This window comes from Onychomys torridus, chromosome 3 (genome assembly GCF_903995425.1).
Source record: "Onychomys torridus chromosome 3, mOncTor1.1, whole genome shotgun sequence".
In the NCBI taxonomy this organism is placed as follows: Eukaryota; Metazoa; Chordata; class Mammalia; order Rodentia; family Cricetidae; genus Onychomys; species Onychomys torridus.
This window is the reverse complement of record NC_050445.1, coordinates 30,965,229-30,989,779: the sequence shown is the minus strand read 5'-3', so window position 1 is coordinate 30,989,779 and position 24,551 is coordinate 30,965,229. Positions and strand designations below refer to the sequence as shown.

Genomic DNA, 24,551 nt, shown 5'->3' with positions numbered 1-24,551 from the left:
TTACAGTACAGTAGATTCCAGGTTAAGGGTCACTTAGTTGAATTAAAACAGGATCACTACTGCTATTAAAGCTGCATATGTTAAATCATTAGTTCTCAATTTTACAATTTTATTTGCTTATAACTAATTAAATGCTATCACTGTGGTCTTCTTACTTAAGCTGTAGTATATTGCTTATAAATGAGACTACCTGTCACTGCTGAACCCAGATCCTAGTAGCAGTCATACCTCAAAGTCCAGCCATCTCTCTGAGATAAAAGGACACATCACAGTTGGGGAACATATAAGAGGTTTGATTAGAAAAGTCACTGGCTATTTTTATCAACTCAGAAAAAGACACATGGATTCTTTCTTAGTGGCTGTATTAATTTGCTAGAAATTTTGTAATTTAGTCAGTTATGGGTTAAAATGATCAAAAATGAATCCACAGTACTTTTACTTAAAAATTCCAAATACTAGCAACTCAAAATTAGTGTTTTAAAGACACAGGGTGGATACTGGCCACAATTTTAATTCATAAAAATAAATTTTTAATTTTTATGACAAAAAAAAAGTAGTTAAAATATTTAAGAGTTATAAAAAAATCCAAATCATTATAATTGGAAAAAGAAATCATCCATCTTATTTCTTAATCTAAATAAAAATGTGTATTCTAACAATAAAACTGAAAACAAAGACATCAGTGATATTGTGGGAAGGTGAGGAGGGGCCAGTCAATCTAGAGTTTTGCATCTTGAGATACAACCACCAGCTGGACTGCATTCCTCTCTCCACTGGTTATGGCATAGTGTAGGCAAGGGTTAGGGAAGCTTCTACAGATACTAAGAATTCCATAAAAAAAAAAATCCTTCTTCCTGACACCCAAAACAAGATCGAAACTTTGGTCCAGACAATCTGGACCAAAAAAGGTGAACTCATAACTTCCTTATACCATGAAATACTGTAAAAGAGGCAGAGTAAGAAATATTTTTCTTTGGAAATACATGTTTTGAATGCAACTATAAAAGATAATGGTATATAATTCTTTTCTTACAACTTAATGCTTAGTGCAGAAAGGAAAGTCCAACTACCTTGCTGAGTGAAAATGACAAAAATCCATTATACAGCCATATTTCTCCCTAAAAATGAATTTCATGTTATTTGCCTATATTGTCTTTGTAGGAATTTTTAAAATATGATACCATCAGACCCCCAGTATCAATTTACTTTTATGCCATGGGGGTAAAATAGAGAGACTAAAAACTATTATAAGCAACTGAAAACTTGCATTTAGTAAAAGTTGTACATACAGGAGATAAATGATTATCTTAACTAAAGTTTAACCAGACACTTAACCTCCATATGCTACTAGTCAAGACAGATGGAAGAAACTGCAAAAAGCACCCATTTGACTCCAAATCTGTATTGAAATAATTCTTCAGAAAATTAAACACACACACACACACACACACACACACACACACACACACACACCTACCTATTCCAACATGCTTGCTTCTATACAACTTAATATAGTATAGTCCTATTGTATTACGGCTTTTATGCAGATTTGAACATCCTAAATCAAACTGTATTTCTAAAAAAAATTATGTCTACATAATAAAAGCATGGGAAGATATAACCTGTGGTAATGTTGGCTCTTCCAACACCAGCAGTATGAAGAAGGCCCTCTGTAATTATAAAGTTTTTTTGGAAACACTACAAACATGACATTTTAACCAAACTTATACTTTCCCCATTAGGAAAAAGATATTAAAGCTGTTCTCTTTGGGACCCAGATATCATCAGGAGAAATGAAAATGAAACAAGCCTGTTTCTTTACATGTAGAAGAAAACCACAATGTCAAAAGAAATGAGAAATGAGGACTCTTTTATGTGGTTCTTAAACATTGGCTATGAAGTTGTTTCCCTGCAAAGAGAAAAGTCTTGGGTTGTCTCAATACACTGAGGGAGTGGAAGGGTTGCAGTGGAAAGGTGGGGTGTAAGGGAATCAACCTGGATAACAGTATGCACCTTGGATGTTAGCAAAAGCGAAGCTAATAGCTTATAAAAAACACATGAAATATATAAAATAAAATGATTTCATATACATCTTAATTTAAAATAATTAATGCATCAAATCCCTGTTTAAGACTTTAACCTGAATATCAAATTTAAGAGTCCAGACTAGCTACAGTTACTGTGGCTCTTTCCCACATGTAACACATACACTATCAAAAATAATTTAAAAACCTTCACATTCTTAAATCTGAATTAGTGAGATATTTCTCCAGAAATCTTCCAAATAAATAGCTTTAAAAAAGAAAGAATTTAAAAGCTGTTAACTTTAAAAAAAAATCTGTTAAATAAATTATTGATAATTCTTTATCCTACTATTGAAAATAAATCAAGACACTACCAACAACTAAATTAAATTCAAGCCCTGACAAGAGACCCCTTTCCAGTTCAAGGTCTCTTTTTAAGGTTCTACCCTCCTCCTTCCTCTCCCCAACCAGGTCCAAAGGGTTATTGCTGAGTGGGTGTGGCACAGTGAAAATGCAGCATCAGGTTCATTCTGTTCTTCAGGCAGTATTGCTGTACACACGAACTGCTCCAGGCAGGGGACGGTGGGACTCCAGGCCTCCCCACCCCGAGACTGGACTCCACAGGAAGAGTGCTGCAGCAGCGGCTGTCACACGAAGAAGCGTGCATGGCCATTTCTGTTCAGCTTAAGGATCTTCCCAAGACGTTGTTTGGCTGTGGCCATTCCTTTTTTTGGACGTTTACCTATAAAACACCAACAACGCTGTAAACACTCACAAGAAGTGTATTTGTCTTATCATACCTGGAAGACTTAAGACCTTAGAAACCCTTCCACTTTATCACACAAAAGAGAAAGGCCAGCATCCCTCCAAACTATGCTTCAGCAACAAAGTAGACTGCAACTTGATGCATTACCCAGGAACCACTGCCCTCCTGTGCCTCAGGTCATGCTCTCCTCTGTTTTCACTGCTGTGCTTCTGTACTTCCCTTAAATCAGCCTAGCAAAGTCCTCATCCTTTTTAGGCCTCTACTTCCTCCTGAGCCTCAGAAAGCCATTCCTGTCCCTTAGGATTGGCTTAAGTATCCTCTCATTGTTACTACAAGAGCTCACACCCACTGCTATCATGCTGTTGTCCATAATGCAAAAGGTGGTGAGTATAGAACAGCAGTTCTCAACCCCTGGGTCACAACCCCTTTGGGGATCAAATGACCCTTGCAGCACAGGGGTTGCCTAAGACCATCAGAAAACAGATGTTTGCATTACAATTCCTACAGTGGCAAAATTAGTTACGAAGTAGTAATGAAAATAATTTTATAGTTAGGGGGTCACCACAACATCAGGAACTATATTAAAGGGTTGAAGCAATTAGGAAGGTTGAGAACCACTGGTATGGAGACTGTACCTACCTGCTACCATTGCCTTTACATAGAGTCACAAATATACCTAACCTGCGAATGTACGAAAGTTACCTTTTGTTGCCTGGTTGCTGATAGGTGGTGGGTTTGATGCAGGTCTCTTGGTGGGGTGAAGGGGCACTGAAAAGGAAGTTTCACCAACAGCCCTTTCTGGGCTTAGACTGCCATTTCTTATCTGGCATGGCCCTGAAACCAAGCTGGGACTCAGCATGTACTTTCCATTTTGAATGCTTGAGTTACTGCTGTCCACACAATGCCTGCTTTGTGCCTTCTGACTGATTTCTGAAGAGCTTTCCTTTTTGATGTATTTCTGGCTTCTACTTAAGTCCTAAAGAAGGAAAGAAAGAAATGTAGTTGCATTTTTTCACATTTCAGATAAATGACATACTTAAGCTCTCTGAATTAGTAAATCACCAAAGATAAGGAAATAAACTACTCAATTTTGGTTTCATCCCCCTTCTATATTATGTTTCGTGTGTGTGTGCGTGTGTGTGTGCGTGCGTGTGCGTGTGTGTACACATGCCTGCTCATACATCAGGATGCATGTGTAGGGCCAGAGAACAACTTGTGGGAATTGTTTCTCTCCTTTCAGGGTACCAGGTATCAAGCTCAGACCATCAGTCTTACTGGCAAGTGCTCTTAACCAGGGCTTGACAGTACCTGCCCTTCACAATGGTCACTTCAGTCCATACAGACCAGAGGTTTGGCAGTTCAGTTCTTATCACTTCAGGAAGTAGTACCAAACAAGCAGAGGTGCTGCCTACTACCCTAGCATTGGGAGGAGACTGAAATAGAAGCAATGGACCCACAGTTTCCTTGGCTCATCATGGTTCTCACTGCAATGTGATACCTTTTAGAGTTCTCTTTCTACCATGTGGGTCCCAGGAATACCCAAGCCATTAGGCCTGGTAGCAGGCACCTTTAACAGCTGAGCCATCTTGCTGCCCCCATATTACCTCTTTTCAAACATAACAAGTATAAGGTTCATCTCTACTATATTTGTTTGCTAGAAAAATTCCAAGGTCCAGGCTCAAGCCTGCTTTTCCTTTTAACTAGAAGTCCTCTTTGAATCTCTTACAATAATTGAGTCAATTTTTAAGGGGAAAAAAAAAATGTTACTGATAAGTCTTGAAATTAACTGACAGATCATGACCAACATCAAAAGAGAAAGGAAAGAGAAAAGCAAAAACAATATTGAACATCCTAAATCTCTCCATATTTCCACTTTGGAATATACCTGAGGATTAAATCTGGAATTTCTATCAAACTGTTTAGTCCAGGAAGAGGTCCTCAAATCTTGATCTGCAGTCTTGTCATGGTATCCTAAAAAGAAACTTTGATTAAGTTATCTTTGCACAAATTTATCTTAAAACTAGCCCAGTGCTTACAACTGAAAGCAAATGTATGCTGACATATCATTTATACATTTCCTTAAAACAAACAACTCACAGTTAGCTCACAACTAAATTTGCTATTTCTTTCAATTTTCTTGAAACTCTCTTTAGATGATAGGTTTTGTGCTAGATGCCAGAAGACCTACAGCCAAGTACTATGGCCATGTGTTGTTGATGCAAACCAAATACAATACACATGTCTCTAAAATGACATATTTTCATCAGGACAAAGGTATGTATTTTCTTGAATTAAGGGACCAAACAGATTATGGGAAGGCAAAATGGAGCAGAGAAAAACAGGCAAACCCAGATTTAAATTCTTGAGTTCTTCCAAATACCAATGCAACTGTAGATAAACTATCAAACCTTTCCAAGGTTCAGTTTGCTCTTATGCAATATGCAAAGATTTGGGGATCAAGTGATCCTGGGTTCAAATTCCAACAGATTTGAATAATACCTATGTAAATTGTGTGCAAGTTACATTAACCTCATCAAATCATATTTCCTTTTCATGTAAAATGGAGATCAAGGTCCTAGTGCATAGATGACCCTATTTATGAACTGAACATAATAATTACTACATGTCCTTTTCTCAATCCTAAGATTTTTGGGAAATCGTCTTTTTTTCCTCTGAAAGCACAGGTAAAAAACACTAGGTGGAAGAAACATTACTGACATGCTGTGTCTGCTCTTTTCCTATTTCCTTTTCAAAGAGCTTGCAAAAGCCTAGCCTCAGTCAGAAAGAAGCTATTCAAAACTAGTTCCTCCTCTCCTGGAGGGAAAATGGACGGGCTCTGCAGATCATCTAGAACACCAAACGTTCCTCCCACTCTGGGGGCTCTTACAGTTGGTAACAGGTAAACAAGAGAAGTGACAGAGTATGCACAATTCTCAGTCCCATCATGTACAGTTTAATTAACTGTCGTGTGGAGGTACATGTGTGCCACAGCATGCGTGTGGAAGTCAGAGGGCAACTTGTAGGAGTTGGTTCTTCCTTCCACTATGTGGGTTCTGGGGATCACACTCCTACAAGTTGCCCTCTGACCTCCACACGCATGCTGTGGCACATCACCCACTGAGCATCTTGCTGACCTACATTCTGAGCGCTTATGCTTGTATCTTACACGACTAAAGTGTTTCTTAATGGTAAACGGTCCTTATTCATATAACCTCTAACCTCAACTAGCATCACAGCACTTTTAAATTGGGAGTCATATATTACTTTTCAGAGATTGATGTTTGTATTTCTTACCAAATTCCACTGGCTTATCACATCGATACAACTGCCTCACTGCAGGGTTACTGCTGTGGCAGCTGCTGGGATCCTGGAGGGAGTTCTTCTCACCACTGCAGTCTGTGCTTTGCATCTGCCTTTGTAAACACGTGGAATAGTGCAACCCTGCCATAGACAGCATGCCCTGAATAGCTTCTTCCTCTGTGCTCGTCGAGGTAGGACATTCCCTAGGAAGGAGCAGGTGATCCAAAAACACAACAGTGTATTTTTTTCTGATAAAATACTCAGTACAACTTAAAAACTAAATGGTGTTTTCATAGCATTAACATCACAATATAAAACCACCATCCATAAAAACCTACCTTTTCATTGGAATTTCATTTCTAGATGGCTTCTGGCCCTTTTGAAGGAGGTTCCTCACTATATCAGATTCCTCCTTAAAGTTTGATATTATTTCATGTTTCTTTTCATCACCTGAACTTTCAGAATCTTCAGTGGCAAAATTAATTTTCTGAAATAATAAATCATTAAATGGAAACAAAGCTAAAAAGAAACTGACCAAGGCTATACAGACTAATTGAAGTTTACCTGTTTAGAAGTTAGAATCTTAATTATCATAAAATTACTTCTGTTTTACAACAAAATCTAAAACTTTCTAGTAACTATAGTAATAACCTACTGCCTGAATACAAAACACACTTAAACACTTTAAGGTAAAGTAAAACATAACCTGTCAGAACATAAACCATGTAAGCGCTTAGTGTAAGCAGCAGAATCTCTGCCTCCACTCTTCCCAGAACCTAGCAACAACTCCTAAGAATGTGCCCAGTCACGGGACGGTGTGCACAGTGACACCACAGGGAGAGCCTGGGCTGCACAGCCCAGAGACGAGCCTTGGGAAAAGTGGCTCAGCCTTCCTCCCCCAGGTGTTCATCACCAGAACCCCGAGGTGTATAAGCATACCAGTGCAGTGCAGTCAGGTCCAGAGTCTTCTGAATCAGAAACATCAGAATATCCTGATGTTCTATTCCTGAGTTCTGATTTCACACTTGTAAAAATTCCTGAAAAAGAATTCATAAAGAGAAAGGACAGTCATTCAAACTTTGGGGCAAGTTGAAAAAAAATGATATCTAACTTAACAGTTTCAAGATGTCTTTCCATCTCCCCACAATCTCTCTCCCAATCTTTCTCTCTCTAAATGACCAAGATACACACTGACTGAAGTATGTCCTTAAAACATTTGTGGTATTTCTTTCTTTCCAGAAAAAAACAAAAACAAACAAAAACCTTTAAAACTAAAATGAACTACAAGCTGCTTCTGACGTTCCCTGCGTTTTCTCACTAGAGAACAAAAAGGCAGCTCTCAAAGCTCACTGCATTCTCGGACTCTGGGTTCAAGTAGTTTATAATCCGGGCTCTTAGCACGGCCTTTCTCTTCCACAAGCACCGCTGCATAGCAACTGTCCCATCAGTTCTCAATGACACACTCACTGCCTTGCTCTGACATGTGAACAAAGGCAGAGTTATCAACCACAGAGGACCAGACTTCCTGGGAATTAGTGGAAACTGAGATATGAATCCAATAATATTCATTATGCAGAACACTTACTCATCAAAAATACTGATTTTAATTACTTTTTAGATGGAAAGGTATATCCTGTTCTTGAAAAAGGAATTAAGATTTATTCAAAGAAGAAAGACTTTAAGGAGAAAGTGGTATTACTACAGTGTCTGATATTCCTACTATTACTTTACTTGGTGATAATCAATTAACACACCAATAGAAGCTTCCGGTCAATAGTCAACCAGATAGCACCACACTACTTGGACTGCCACTAGCTGCAGATCAGCCAACCAGATGTCTCTTAATTATGAGAACCAAAGACATTAGCAAAAGCCGTATGTGAAATGAAGTTAAACTTGAAACTCATTTTGGGGAGTAGAGGCCATAAAGCATATGAACTTTTAAAAGACTTTAAAAACCCTTTCACTGGTAATCTGTCCCTGGCTACCACACCTTATTTGGCATTCACATTCAGCACTTTTCTGATCGATGAACTACTCAAAAATACTTTGGATTTTCCAATAGTTTTATAAACACAAATACTTTTACTCCTACAACAATTCAAACACAGTTACCCATGGCCCTATAAGTGAAAGAACAAAAAGCATACTCTTCAGTGGTTTTGGAGATCCTTCACTTTCTGCCCCCTCCCTTCCAGAGCTCTCTTCTGTCTTTATGGTTGCCTTCTTTGTTGGTTTCTTGTCCTCTTCATTTTCACTATCTGCTGTATAAAGACTCCGATCTGCAAACAGCTGTCTCTCATCTCTGTGCCATGGAGGGAAAAATGCATCAGAAGTCGTGCAAGGCTCTGTGGACCCTTCCCCTCCATTCAGACAGAGTAGAGAACTGAGACCCTTTCCCCTATATGATTGGCTGTGCAATAATGTAGACAAGGGATTAAGTGAACAAAAGGGATCCACTAAAAATTAATCTGATAGCTTGATCTACTTTACGTACTTAATTATTCTTCCATTTGTCAGCAGTAATCGTAGATCATTATCTTTTGCTCGCCATTCAGGAACCGTGGAGGATGGCTGGAGATGTTTGTTGAATTTTCCATTCAGTTTAGAGCTCAGTATGTCCTTAAAAGTACAAAGCAGAACTGACTTATTCTCCAGATAGGCCTGCTCAACTGAAAATAGACTGCATACTCCTCCCATGGTCCTGCCTTGTAGAGGGATGGGCAGCCATCTAGGCTTAGAGATATCTGTGTCCCACAATCCAGAGCTCCTTGTTACAACACACACAGAATTGCTCATCTTTCAGCAGGGCCATTAGCAATAAAATAATTTTCTAGCTGGGCAGTGGTGGCACACACCTGTAATCCCAGCACTCAGGAGGCAGAGGCAGGTGGATCTCTGTGAGTTCGAGGCCAGCCTGGTCTACAAAGCGAGTTTCAGGACAGCCTACAAAGCTACAGAGAAACCCTGTCTCGAAAAACAAAACAAAAAAATTTCTAATATAAAATGCAAAATCTGTATAAAGCAAATCCTTTCTTTCAGATGCTAAGGGGCTGGAGTCAAATGGCCTTAGGCAGTCTCAGGTGCCTTGGCTGTTTTTTCTTGATGAAGTTCAGCTGTGGGCCTTCCCATTCACCCTAACCTTGACCTCATTCCTTCCCACCAAGACTGTCTGCTTCCACAGTTACCACTAGGCACAAGAGCTACCACTTTATTATTAATGATGGGAATTAACTCGGGACCTCTGGAAGAACAGCCAGTGCTCTTAACTGCTGGCTCATCTCTCTAGCCCCCTAAGGTTTTTTTAAACATATAAAAGATCCTCTTTGAGATCATCTTCCTCTTAATAAATAGAAATTTTCATAATAAGCTTCTCAAAATAACTATGCATTAAGTAGGTTTAGAACCATTTAATCTTAAAACAGCGTAAATGATACCAAATTTAAAACTTACACATAAGGTTGTAATGACTGTAACTTCTTTTAGTATTTTAAGTCAGCAATGCATCTATCTTACGTTCAACTATCTGTCAATCCTCTACTTGGGATGTAAAATTTGTATGATACAAATGTTATCACAAACTCAGTAGCATGGTTTATAAAGGTGCCACTACTCCACACTCTCCTACCTCTGTCCAGTACACCAGAACTTCTCCAACTTAAATAGATTTATTCTACCAGTCTCCCATTTTGATAGTTGGACTGTTCTGTTGGCTCAAGGACAGGTTTTCTGTATTTGTACAATTTATTGTATTGGCTGGCTACACTAATTCAAAGCTGTGTTTTCATTTGATTTCTTTTGTTAGCTAAGTCTAAGTTTAAACAGCACCACCTGAAAGGCATTAAGAGCACTTCAGCTAAGCAGCCAGCCTCTACTTCCTTGCTGCCTACTGTTCTGGGCCCCTCAAAACACTCAGCATTGGAAACATATATTTTGTTGCTGAAGTTTGTTTGAGAAAGGGTTTCACTGTGTAGCCCAGGCTGGCCTTAACTTGCAATAATCCTCTTGCCTCAGACTCCCAAATGCTAGGACTACAGGCATGTACCATCATGCCCAGCTTAAAATTGCATGATTTTAATCTATATTCCCTATCTTCCAACTTAAATTCTGATAAAACCTACATGAAGGTAGGGACTCAAGTTTGTTTGCTCTGGCATCTTCTTCAGAGACCAGAAGAATGTGTGATATTTGGATAAATGCTTTTTTATTTTATTTACTAATAAACATGTCAGCAAATGAATGAAATCTAGGTACCTTAACACCACACTTTTGACTAGAAAAACTAGATTTCATGATCTCCCACAGACAAAAATATTAGTCTCTATAAATCTGCAGCAGGAACTAGTCAGATTGCTACATGTACTATCTAGCACTTTTTTGATCCTCATATATACTTGCCTCCTCCCATGGACACATCTCTAATCTTTTGAGGACTTCTCTTGTATGGAGCTCAAGGATGTCTAGGTTAGAAGGAGTTCGGACATGATGATCTCTAAGTTTCCTCATCTTTCGCCGGGAATGATATGGTGAAGAAGCTTCATTTGAAGGCCGTGACACTGGACACACAGTAGAAATTCCCTGAGATTTAACTGGCTTGCCATTTTCTTCCTGTAAGAATCAAATTCAGAGTATGTTTTATGGCAAAGCTCCTTATACATATACCCAACTAAACAATTAAGCATAAAAATAATTTAAAAAACACAAACACACATCCTATTTAATCATCTAAGACAAAAATCAAAGCCTCAGCTCTCCTGAGATCTCTATTCTTTTTTCCTCCACACACTTTGTGAACAATGCATTTCCTTGTTTTCTTTGGGAAGATTTTTTGGGGGGGTGGGGTGGGGATGGGGGTGGCTCTGCTTCCCAAGTGCTAGGATCACAAGCATGTACCACCATACCAAACTTCCATCTTAAATTTGTAATGTTAAATTGGAGTTGACATTTTCAGAAATGATACTCCTGTTACTAAACTATCAATTTTGAGTTTATTCTGTTTTGGTTTTACTGTGCATGAGACACACATGTGCACCTATATTATATGTAGTATGTTATATTTTATATTTGATAAGACTTTTGATAGGAAACACACTTACATGTCATTACTATTACTCTTTAATAATTTTTGCTACATCTGAAAATACTTGAAATATTCTATTCATGGATTGTAAACCTAGCATAGTAATCTTCCTTAGAAGTTTGAAGATTTAGCTCAATGGTAGAAAGCACTTGCCTAACAAGCACAGGGTCCTGGGTTCAGTCCCCAGCACCAAGAACAAAGACATGATTAATTTTCTTAGGTGTATACTGCTTTCAATTCTTGACATCATGTTGTGAACCTAGCCTGTTACTGCTGAACCATGTCATGTTTCCTGCTCGTCTTCCCATTCTACAAACAGAGTCCTAATAATGTAAGATTAGGACTTACGTAAATTACTAGGTGTAAATGTAAATTATCTAATGTAATTACCAGGGGGCCTCCATTCCTCCAGTGAATTTCCTCTTATTTTAAACTACACACAAACCAAGTTACTTTCCTGAAGAACTACTTTAATGAAAACCCCCTTTTTTCAATACCAACATCAGCTCTTCAATAAATTAAGGATGTCTAGGTTAGAAGGAGTTCAGACATGATGATCTCAAGTTTCCTAATCTTTCACCGGGAATGATATGGTGAAGAAGCTTCATTTGAATTTATTCTTCAATAAATTAAAACATTTTACCACATATATGGGTTTTTAATCAAAGGCACTGACTTCTCAAGTTGCAATACTCTATATTTCTCTGTAAGACATTAGAAGCCTAAAAGCTGTAAAGCTAATTCAGCCCATTCTATTCCTTCATGTGTGTAAGTGCTTTCAGTATTTACAGATGGTGCCAGATCCATTTGCTTCTCAAGATGACAGCAAGCAAACACACTTACATAACTTCTATTCTTACCTCTATTGCTCGAATTACTTTAGAAAGTTCCTTAATAAGATGTCCAGGTCTAACATTGTCTGGAATTTCAAAGGCATGTTCAGATACAAGCTGTATTTGGAGTAATAAAGATAAGAAAACCAAAGTCATTTAAATATTTAAGCCCAATTTACTCTATAAGGTTCTGTTTTTTGTTTGTTTGTTTTCTTTTCTTTTTGAGCTGAGGATCGCACCCAGGGCCTTGCAAGCAAGCACTTTACCACTGAGTTAAATCCCCAGCCCGGTTCTCTATGTTTTAAAGACACTGCTGATAATGTTAAGCTACTCTCAAGAGTTTAAGTACTTGGTGGAATGTCACCTAAGGAGATCCACATTATCAAATAAAATCCTCTTATTTTAAAGTCTAAAATGAATTGTCTCACAGTGAATCTTATTTATAATGCACTCTAAACCTCAAATCCCACTATGATTCTAAATACAACTACTAATAAAGAAATTAAGCCTAACATTTAATTCAAAATACATAAGGATTTTTATAGGGGACACTGGTACTAAGTAATCCCTGTTTTCCATGGAAAGTATAATTTGAATAAATTTGAGTTAAAAGTTTAATATCAAAAGCAAATGAGAAAAAGACACCATTAACAGGAACAAGAAATGAATTAGTAAGTGAGCATATCTACTAACTACAAACTAACACCATTATTTTTATGTCTATTTACAAATACTTCTCTCTGTATCTAAGAACATTCGATTTTTAGAGAGTTAGCTAGCAACAATAACATGGACTAGTGCTAACTCTGTGTTCAGATACTGTTAAGTACACTTGGTAAGCATGAACTCATTTAATCCCCTCAATATCAGGATGACATACTTCCGGCTGGAGATTCCTCATTTGACATACTTGGGACTAGAGACGTTTCAGAGTTCAGATTGGGGGTGCTCAACCTTTTCCAGGTTCTGATGATCACCGCCATATTGCAACTGAGATGAGATCTGAGTCTAAATATCTGATTCCAGACTCCAAAGTTTCAACCAGTATACTGAACTGCCTCCTGTCTCTGAACAAATTTACTAAAAATGTAGACATGTTTGGAAATACACTTTATTTCCAATGTCTAATCATACTTGTGATAAATGTTTACTATGCACAGAAATCACGTAGAATGTTTTTAGGATCAACTCTACTCCAGAGCTAGTAAAACCATAATTCTGAGTAAGATGCAGGGACTTTATTTTTTGTTCTCAAGGCAACACTAACACACAATTTGAGAAGCACCCATCCAAAGCCTCTACCAGGAGACATAGGTACACAATTTCCACAGCTTATGTTTCATCGCGTTACTTTAACAGCTGTTAACTTGCTTAGGGTTTTCTTCCTCGTACACATGATAAAATCTGACAGTGGAAGGCATGTCTTTACTTTACTGGGTGTTTCTATAGCACCTTGCCCTAATGGAATTGTAGCACTAACCCTAAAGTAAAATGGAACAAAAAATTGCCTGACCATAGCCTAGTACTTGTATCCCAGTATCTCCTTTTAAAAATTTATTATTGCTATTAGAAAGAGAGAAGGTGTGTGTGTGTGTGTGTGTGTGTGTGTGTGTGAGAGAGAGAGACAGACAGACAGACAGAGAGAGACAGAGAGACAGAGGTGTGTGTGTATGCACCAAAGCACATGAGTGGAGGTCAAAGAACAACTTTGTGGCATTTCCTTCTACCTCTACACTGGTACTCAGGATTGAACTGTTCTCAGGCTTACACAGCAGGTGCTTCATAGACACTAAGTTTCTCACTGGCTCTCGTTTCCCTTAATAGCAAGAATTTTATTTTAAATGGTTATCAGGGAGATCTGGAAATCATTAGCACATATATTTATCATTCACATTATTTACTATTATGTGTGAAGCTCCATGGGGTTGAAGTAAGAGTTCAAAAGCTTAGTGAAGGAAACAAGCATACATCACACACATTAGTTTTAGGTCTAAATGCATAAGAATATACTGCAGAAGCATAAGGGAAGTAAGAGTAAACACTAACTCCAAATGCAGATTTGGATGAACTCTCAGAAAAGCCTGGGACGATTGCAAACAACTGAACCACAAATTAAGAGTTTTGTCCCTTCCTTCCTGTCCATTTTATATGAACCCACCACGGTGGTAAAAAGCAGGGTTAGAATCTTAGGAGTCCAACTTTTACCCTAGCCATGACAGTTCTCTTGGGAAAGTTACTTAAATGGGAACACCAGCAGCACTCAGGCCCCACACAGTCACTCTGAAGACTAAACCAGGTCACACAGGTAAAGACAAAGCACAGTGCTTGATGTGCTAAGAGCTTAACATGGCTTGTTACTCTGTATCAGCATGTTTGTTTCCTAGTCAGTGTCTTAAATATACTTGCATTTTGTTTTTTCAAGAACAAAAGCCAAAGTTCTTTATTCTCTAATAAGAATCTGTATATAGTATGTCATAGGGTATAAACAGTATATAAAATACAATTTCCATTCCTTTTACAACTGGCACACGAATGCTGCCCACGCAACAAAAGTACTGTTTTCATGATCTTGCCCCCCCACACACACACACACAAAATCAACAAAACAACTTACTTCTTTTTTCATCCATACTTTTAAAGCAGTGTGAAGTGCTTTCACTCCCTGTACTAAGTAAGTCTGAGGCTGGAACCCATCTTCTTTCAGTTCTGTTGGGATGAAGTAAGGGAGGGAAGGAAATTAAAAGTTTACTAAAGGATATCTCGAGTATCAAGTATCAAACTTAACAACACCCAAAACAGCACCGGAAATAATTCAAAAGGCAAGAAAGAAAAATAAACAGAACTACATTAAATGTAATGATACAGATGGCTTAGTGGTTAAGAGCACTGACTGCTCTTCCAGAGGTCCTAAGTTCAACTCCCAGCAACCACATGGTGGCTCTCACAACCATCTGTAATGAGATCTGGTGCCTTCTTCTGGTGTGCAAACATACATGCAGACAGAACACTGTACACATAATAAATAATCTTTTAAAAAATGTAATGATACTAAATACTTATACTAAGCATATAAAACTACAGGAAAGTTTAAAACAGTGGGAAAAAGATGTCAAGTACTGAAAATAAAGTTCAGATAGCTGTAGTAATATACTATTATTAATAAAGCATCATTTCAACACGTTCAAAACTTCAATTCACTAGAAAAACATTTAAAATTTGCACACTAACAAGCCTGAAATATAAAAAGCAAGACAAAACAACAAAATACAATAAGCAATTGCACAATTACAGTGGGATATTTCTAGCAAAATCAGTAAACACAGAGTGGACTGGAAAAACAGGGAGATAATTCAACTTAAGCTGTATAAAATTTGGTTCAACAGTCATAAACAGGATACTGCACCTGTTATTCAGACATACTCAGCACATCATCTGCATTGCAGGACCATAAAGAGGCCTCAACAAATATTCAATGATCTTAATCACTTATATGTTCAAAATGCAATTAAGCTAGAAATCAACAACATAGATAACAGTAACAGATAACAAATGTTTAGAAATTTAAAATTACAGATGTTAAGAAACATACAAACTAAAAGATTTTTCTAAACCCCTGGGACCAGAGAGCACTTGCTACTCCTACAGGACTGGGTTTCAGTTCTCAACACCACATCAGACTGCTTAGAACTACTCTAATTCCAGGGCCAAGGAATCTGATGCCCTCTTCTGGCCTCTGACGACACAAGCATGGATGTACACACATTCAGACACATAGACACACATGCAGTGGCAGACTCACAACCTCCCATACCAAAATACAAAGATAAAATATAATTTTAAAGGCCACATAATAATATCAGTTTGAAATTTTATTTATTTATTATGTATACAGTGTTCTGCCTGCACGCACGCATCCCTGCAGGCCAGAAGAGGGCACCAGATCTCATTACAGATGGTTGTAAGCCACTATGTGGTTACTGGGAATTGAACTCAGGACCCTTGGAAGAGCAGCCAGTGCTCTTAACCTCTGAGCCATTTCTCCAGCCCCGAAATTATATGAAATTTACAAATAGAAAATATTATTTCCATTTAAAACATGGGTGGTGAAACTAAAAAAAAAAAAAAAAAAAAAAGGATTATTGCAAAAGTCAAGACAGTAGCTAACTACTATACGGTAGGGATGGTACCAAGATTTTTCTTGATGAATGAATACCTATGATAATGGCCGACATATATAGATATGTATACCTAGTTTAAAGAAAGCTATTATTCAGGTAATTGCTACTCAAACAAAAACAACTTAATTGATGCTTTGAAAAAATGCTGATGTAGCCAGATGGTGGTGACACATGCCTTTAATCCCAGCACTTGGGAGGCAGAGGCAGGCGGATCCCTGTGAATTTGAGGACAGCCTTGTCTACATAGTGAGTTCCAAGCTAGCCAAGGCTACATACTCACCCTATCTAAAAAATAAGAAAAAGGGGGGGGGAGCTCAATAATGAATGTCATAGACCTCAGTATTTCTGAACTTTATGTGATATGACAAAATACTAGTTATTTTTTTTTTAAGATTTATTTATTAATTATGTATACAGTGTTCTGCCTGAATGTATAACTGCAGGCCAGAAGAGGGCACCAGATTTCATTACAGGTGGTTGTGAGCCACCATGTGGTTGCTGGGAATTGAACTCAGGACCTCTGGAAGAGCAGTCGGTGCTCTTAACCACTGAGCCGTCTCTCCGGCCCCCAATACTAGTTATTTCTAAGACTAAATCAGTGCCGAAATTTAATGTGTAACAAATTTTCTCTCTCAGATCAATTTCTATTTTGTTCTAAAAGGTTAGTGGGCTTCTGAGTGCTAAAGGTTTGTGGGGATGTGGGCAGACAGAAACAGACAGAATAACTATGAATTAGTAGAGCTTCATCTAGCTGACCAGATGACATGAACTTGATGTCCCTGAGTCAGAGTAAGAGAAAGAGGCAAGAAAAAGGACCAAAATGTAAAACTTTCAGTCTCTTAACAGAAGTTCAGGAATTAAACTGTATTTCCAAAACAAAGACATTTATAGATTTTTTTTTTTTTTTTACAAGTGTGTGATACATCTTCCTGCTGTTTTAAACTTGAACTTGGAAACCATGTTCAAGGGAAAAATCAACAACAACAAAACCTGGTCACTGAGAAATGGGTGCAACTCTGCAATCCACTGCCATCCCTTCAGCCAAGAACAATACTTGACAGAGTCATGGATTCACACTAAGAACTCATTTCTAGAGCACAGGTTGCTCCTGTGTGGTCTTCCTCATCTGGGGAACCTTAACCCATCATACACATACTTGTAAAACTGCCACAGCCTCTCTCCTGACACTGCCTGCAAGGACTCATTGTTCTCACCTTCCATTCAAAATAAGGTGATGTCCTTATACATGTCTTTTTTTTTTTTTTTTTTTTTTTGTTAATCATTTTGTATGTGTGGGAGCTCAGAGGACAAATGCAGAATTGGTTCTTTCCTTTTACTCCTATGTGATTCCAGGGTTCAAACTCAAGTGATCAAACTTACAGCAAGCACCTTAACACTGAGCCATCTTTGCTGGTTCCCTTTTTTTCTTTGGAGGGAAATGACCCCAGTTTTACTCTGTGTGTGTGTGTGTGTGTGTGTGTGTGTGTGTGTGTGTGTGTACACATACACCATACTAAAAATAATCTTGTTGTTACTTTTTTCATTTCACCTTCTCTTCTTATAAACTATTAAATGGATAAAGAAATAAATGTCTAGACTCTAGACCACTGTATATCTCTACATCTGTTTTCCTGAGAGCTAACTGTAATAGTATCATCATCTGGGACTAGACATGGCAAAGCAGTTTAACAGCACTTGCTGTTGTTGCAGAGGACCCGGTTCAGTTCCCATTACTCACATAGTCACTGTGGTGGTTTGAATGAAAAGTGGCTCCTCCCATAGGTTCATAGGGAGTGGCACTATTAGGAGGTGTGGCCTTGCTGGAGTGGGTGTGGCTTTATCACTGGAGGTGGGCTTTAAAGTTTCAGAAGATTAACCCAGGCTCAAAGTCTCTATCTCTTTTCCTGCTGCCTGAAGATCCAGAACTTTCAGCTACCTTTCCAGCACCATGTCTACCATGCTTCCCACCATGACAATAATGAGCTACATCTCTGAAATGTAAGCCAGCCCTAATTAAATGTTTTCCTCATAAGAGTTGCTCTGGGCCGGGTGGTAGTGGCGCACACCTGTAATCCCAGCACTCGGAAGGTAGAGGCAGGCAGATCTCTGTGAGTTTGAGGCCAGCCTCGTCTCCAGAGCTAGTCCAGGACAGGCTCCAAAGCTACAGAGAAACCCTGTCTCGAAAAACCAAAAAAATAAAAACTAAAAAAAGTTGCTCTGGTCATGATGTCTCTTCATAGCAATAGAAACCCTAACTAAAAGAGTGGTCCATAGCTACCTGTAACTCCAGTTCTGAGCAATCTCATAATCTCATGCCCCCTTCTTGTACCAGGTGCACATGGCACACAAACACACATACAAACATTCACACACATAAAATTAAAAAATATATATTTAAAGAGTATCACTATTTACAAACTAATTAGAAAAACAAAAAAATTATATTCTCACTAGCACAGAGAATGAAAAACAGAAAAGCAGGATGAAGTGTTCCATTCAGTCTCCAACTTGACTGCTCAAACATTAAGTCGAAATACAAATATATCAAAATCTGAAATTGTACTATGTAAAAAAACATCATCAAGTCTAAAGTGTGTGTGTGTGTGTGTGTGTGTGTGTGTGTGTGTGTGTGTGTGTGTGTGAACTGAGCCTAGGGCCTCATGCCTGCTTGTCAATGGGCTATAGTATCCCCAGCCTTCTCACCAAACTTGGTCTCACCAAGTTTCCCAGGCTGTTCTTGAACTTGTAACCCTCCTGTCGTGGCCACTCAAACAGCTGAGTGGAACTCTAGGTCTGGGCCACTAGGCCCAGCTAAAAATGTTTTCCTTCAGCTGGGCTTATATGCTAACATGTGAATTAAACTGGCTAGCCTAATGGTCATAATGTTGACTGATGGCACAAAATTTAACGATTCAGAACACACAAATCATTCCCCTATTTTCTTTTTCTTTTTTTAAAGTTTATTGAGCTAGTGGTCTCACTACATAACCCCAGCAGGCCTGGGACTCATTGTGTAGACCACGCTAACCTCAACTCAGAGAGATCTGCCTACCTCTGCCTCCTGAGCACTGGGTTAAAGGCGTGCACCCCCATGCCTATCCCCCACTCCTCCAAATATTTCAGAACAAGTGTTAAGTAACAGTCTGTCTAGTGACACAAGCTACATTTTGAAGAGCAAGGCACTAAAATGTGTACAGGCCATACATTCCCTGAATGAAATGACTATGTTCCAATCATACGTATACAGGTACTTGATGTGTAAGAATACGGAAGGAACAGCTGTAGACCAGACTCTACCTCAGTGGTTCTCAACCTGTGGTCACGACCCCTTTGGGGTCACATATCAGATACTTGCATTATGATTCATAACAGCAACAAAATCGCAGTTATGAAGTAGCAATGAGATAATTGTATGGCTGGGGGCACCACAATATGAGGAACTGTATTAAAGGGTCACAGCATTAGGAAAGTTGAGAACCACTGCTCTAACTGCTTAAAAGATTCTTACAGGGAAAGGGGAAAGAAATACATACTTTTTTAAAAGGGGAAGCCAGACTGGAGAGAAAGAAGTTAAGAGCATGTGCATTCTCAGCACTGTACTCACATGTGTACCCTCAACCCCCACACATACACATAGTTAAAAATAGAAATAAAATAATTTTAAAAGTGAGGGTGACATCTAGCAAAGGGTCTGCATGAAGGAATTTGCAAGCACAAATCTTACACACAACAGAGTGTACAAATCACTCATTACCTTTCAGGGTTTCCAGCAAACTTTTGGCTACAAACCAGCATATGGCTTCAAAGAAAGGGAATTTGAAAAGATCTGGTGTTTTTAGTCTTTTCTCCATCTCATAACACCTAAATGAATAAAATTTAAAGAATAGTACTAATATTAACATTTCAAAGTTAAATGAAGATAATCAACTGAAAATAAACAAGCCATGATATAGATGTTTCCTTAACAACACCATTTTTCGACAACACTGAACTGTGATCTTATGCAGGTTGTGACTTTAATAAATTTGCTAATCTACTTAAGAATTACACTGGGTACTGTAAAAGATCACGTCTTGGGATCTATATCCTAATTTTAACAAAAGAGGATTCCATGAGGGTTCCACTAATAAAATAAGTAAGATCAGTTCCATGTGTTGGACAACACTGCAACCCCCATCCACGTTCTCTTGAGGCTCTACCAAGCATTCAAGATCAAGACCATACTTGGTATTAGTCAAGGTAGAAAGACAGAGACCATGGTTTGTACAATATTGGTCTTCTGTCAGAGTCCTAACAACAGCACATGTAGAAGAAGCCATCTCTTTTCCAGAAATAGCTGAGGTACATAAAACTTATACCTGGTAGATACACAACCTACCACAGCTTAGAGCCTTGTCCTCTCTAAGAGCCACCAGCTCCTTCGCTAATTGCAAAGACAAAGCATCCAGGGCTCCCATGCACATGCAGAGTTGCAAGAGTCACTACTTTGGGGAAATCCCCATGATACACAGCCTCCAAGGCATTTCCCCTTTTCTCAGTCCTCATGCAGTGTCCATCAGGAAGCATGCTGGCCATATGAAATGTGGCTAACCCTAACCCTTTGTAAGTACAGTGAAGGAACAAAGTTAGCACAAAGGCCAGATCTCATCAAAAGGAGAACAACTGTCCATCCTTTACCTACAACAAAATTCAAAGGTGTTCTAATAGCAAGCCTGACGTAAGAACTGCTCCAGCTCTACAGGCTATACACAAATCCGATTAATTTAATTCATTTTCATAACACTAGTTATAGACTAAGAAAAGCATACACATTTTATAAAATTTTGATGTGAGAGGTATTGTCATATTTCATAAGTTATCAATTTTACTTTAGATTTGAAAGGATCCTCCAAAATAATGGGTTTTTTTTTTCTTTCTTTTTTTTTTTTCTTGCTGGAGCTGAGGACCGAACCCAGGGCCTTGCGCTTGCTAGGCAAGCACTCTACCACTGAGCTAAATCCCCAAGCCCCAAATAATGTTTTTAAAATATTTTTTTGTTAAAAAGTTCCTAATCAGGGTTGGAGATTTAGCTCAGTGGTAGAGCGCTTGTCTAGCAAGGGCAAGGCCCTGGGTTCGATCCTCAGCTTAAAAAAAAAAAAAAAGTTCCTAATCATTGGTTAAGGCCTATATCTCCACAAGATCCCAAAATACTGTAACTTTTTTGTAAGAAACGAGCACAAATGTTCTAATTAATAACAAAAGATCCTTTCAATATTGATGACACAAACCTGAGCTGCATGCCAATGTTGAGGTTGTGCAGAAAGTTACCCCCAAAAGCCATACAGTCCTGAGAAGTGAGCACAGCATGAATCCACCCTGAAACACACAAATCAATGATGCTTCAATTTCTAAACTAAACAGGTGTTATTCTACCTGTGAAATAAATAACTCAAATAACTGACATCAACTTACTTCATATCCCAGCACTAAAGAAGTTAGTGCTTATTACAACTGACTGACTCATCCACTTAAGTACTTAGTAAAAGCTAATAATATGCTAGGCGTTGTGCTGAGATTGAGGAGAAAGTAAGGGTTTAGAGTTGTGACCATCAGCTTTTTTTTTAAACAAACACCTTTACAATGGAAGATTTTATTCTGAGGCCAGTCAAATCTGGTTTGAATTAGGAAATAACATTTTCCATAATGAATATAAGATTGGCAGAACAATCTGCTTCACAAGTGTCATCATGAAGGAATATGCAGGGAAAGATCAGGGAACACATGTGGCACCCTGCTCCAGCAGAAGGAAAGGCAGATCACCCACATTTAAATGGGTGGGAAACTGGGCCTATGTACATTAAATGCTGATGATTAAATGTTTTATTTCCATTAGGATGTTTTCAAAATGAGACATTTCTAACAGATGATGTCCAATTTTTTTAAATGTTAGGAGACTGAACAAAAAGACATAAAAATATAAATTCTGCTGGGCATTCATATAGGTAACAAAGCATGTTCAATATAAACCAGGACTAGAAACTAAAATTCCATTATTTAAACAATATACATATACATGGTTTTGGCACTGAATACAACTACTCTATACATTAAAGAAAACTACAGCTAGTTTGTTTAGAAAGCTGCTAATCATCTTGGAAAAATCCCATTGATTAGAGCAGTGACTGTTCCAATGCAGTCCTCAAACTAGCACCATCAGTCAGCAACCTATTAGAGATGGCAACTCTTAGGCCCATCCTACATGTACTCAATGAGAGCCTTAAGAAGAAGGCCCAGAAGTCTGTGGTTTACCAAGCCCTCCTGGTGATCCCCATGCTCCCATGAAGCTGGACAGACCCCCAAGCTACACCAATGCTGATGAATTTCAGTCATCCCTAGCTCACACGTACTGGTTTACAGACTCGTGACTAATGTTGCTGTGAGTACACGCACACAGAAAAACAGCATTTCTTCATAAATTAATCTTTTAAATTCTTCCTTACACACTCCAGTAGACCACTAAATTGACTTTATTAGAAGTTATTTAGGTAGGATGTCCAATAATCTATGACTTCAATTTGATCTTAAAAAAGATACAATGGAAAAACTATAATAAGTACCACTAGGAGACTTAAATGTAGCCTTTCAAAAGCTAGACATAAATCCTAATACTTCTAGATAATGATTAATTAATTTACTCAAGCTTAATTATTCTATACCAGAGGCAAGGTAGAAAAGCAGAACATGTAGTAACAGTCCTGTAAACTCTACAACCATTAGGTCACCCAAGTCAGAAGAACACTATTCTCAAAACCATGAGCCCAGACAGTATAGCCTGCATATTCACTCACACTGCCAACCAACATATCAATACTTATATTTGCAGTACACAGTAAAAGAAGTTTAGTAGTCCTCAAAGAATTATGCATCATTAAGTAATGCAACAAAGCAATTTGTTACATACTTCAAAGAAATAAACAAAAACATACCTCCACATAAAAGTTTGTACAATTGTTCAAAACAGCACTATTCATAAAAATCACAAAGTGGTAACAACCTAAATGTCTATCAGCTAATGAATGGGTAAGCAATCTATGGTATATCCTGCAAAGGAATATTGTTAGGCTAAAAAAAGATTAAGCATTCGTGTGTACTATGGCATAGATGAGCCAAGTAAATATTATGGTAAGTAAAAGAAGTTACTCACAGCTGGGGATAATAGCACATGTCTACAATCTCATCACTGAGGAGTCAAGAGAATCAGGAGTTCGAGGTTATTTTCAACTACACAGTGAGTTACAGGCCAGATTGGGCTATAAGACCCCCATGTCCCAAACAAGACCCCGTGTCCGTGTCCCAAACAAACAAAAAAACAACCAAACAAAAAAAAAAAAAAAAAAAAAAAAAAACAGAAGAGAAGAGATAGAAAAATAAAGGGAAGAGGCTAGACACAAAAGGAAACATATTAAGTGTCCAAACAGGAAATGCATAGAAAGTATATCAGTAGTTACAGTGGGTCCAGGGAGTGGGGAATGGCAGTATCTGCTAAAAGGTATGGAGTTTCTTCTGGACATAATGGAATGGTTCTCCACTTAGATGGCAGTTGATGGTTGTGTGATCATACTAATCTATTAAAAAATCATTAAATTGTATCATTTAATAGGATGGTGACCAAGTCCTCTGAGGAACAAGCAAGTAAAAAGTTCTTAGTCCTTCTTAGGTAAGGCCATACAGGCTGTTTTATTTAACAATATGTTAAAGCCAAAGCTGGTTCTAATTATAAGCTGACTCCAAGTGACTCACTATCAATTAACCTAGACCAGCAAGTGGTTCTTCAGTGACAGGGTTGGAGGTGGCCAGGAGATGAGAAGGTAAAGAAAACAGAAAAGGTGAGGTCAAGAGATCTTTGTACAAGCTGTGTCTTACGCCAAGCAAGCTTATTAAGAAGTACAGCAAGTCAACAGAAACTATCATACAGCAGAACAAAGTTAGTGAAAAGGTAATCAAACAATGTTGCATAAGGAGAACACAGGGTATCTCAAGAGCTTTATAGACAAAACACAGCAGCCTTGAGACTGATAACCACAGCCTTGTAAGGTGTCAAGAAGTTGGGTTCTCAAGATCTGAAGCAGCTCCCCCAAGGTCCCAGCCTCAGGCCATTACTGGCTCTGTCAAGCATGTTCCTGGTTTTATCAAAGAAACTGTTTCTTCTCCATACATCAGGGCCTCAGGGAAAAGCTCCCAAGGCCCTAACCCCAGGCTATTACTGGCTCTGCCAAGCATGTTACTGATTTGAGATAAGGAACTGTGTTCATTTTCCATGCACAAGGGCCTCAGGGAAATCCCTGGATCAGCCCAGCCCTCAACAATCAACCACGGAAGTAGGGGATGAAA

The 24,551-nt window shown here is 38.4% G+C and overlaps 1 protein-coding gene across 1 annotated transcript in view; it reads right to left on the bottom strand.

The window, feature by feature from the left end:
* Positions 1–1,853: 1,853 nt before the first annotated feature.
* Kdm7a (lysine demethylase 7A) overlaps positions 1,854–24,551 on the bottom strand; it is a 58,183-nt gene continuing 35,485 nt past the window's right edge. The window contains exons 8-20 of the mRNA XM_036181006.1: positions 21,449–21,536; positions 19,936–20,042; positions 14,618–14,709; positions 12,031–12,120; positions 10,489–10,698; positions 8,588–8,712; positions 8,241–8,395; positions 7,030–7,127; positions 6,429–6,577; positions 6,085–6,293; positions 4,676–4,761; positions 3,493–3,766; positions 1,854–2,766 (exon numbers count right to left, since the gene is read on the bottom strand). Of these exons, the coding sequence (XP_036036899.1) occupies positions 2,672–2,766; positions 3,493–3,766; positions 4,676–4,761; positions 6,085–6,293; positions 6,429–6,577; positions 7,030–7,127; positions 8,241–8,395; positions 8,588–8,712; positions 10,489–10,698; positions 12,031–12,120; positions 14,618–14,709; positions 19,936–20,042; positions 21,449–21,536 (1,778 nt within the window). The 3' untranslated portion in view covers positions 1,854–2,671. The remainder of the gene's footprint in view (positions 2,767–3,492; positions 3,767–4,675; positions 4,762–6,084; positions 6,294–6,428; positions 6,578–7,029; positions 7,128–8,240; positions 8,396–8,587; positions 8,713–10,488; positions 10,699–12,030; positions 12,121–14,617; positions 14,710–19,935; positions 20,043–21,448; positions 21,537–24,551) is intronic.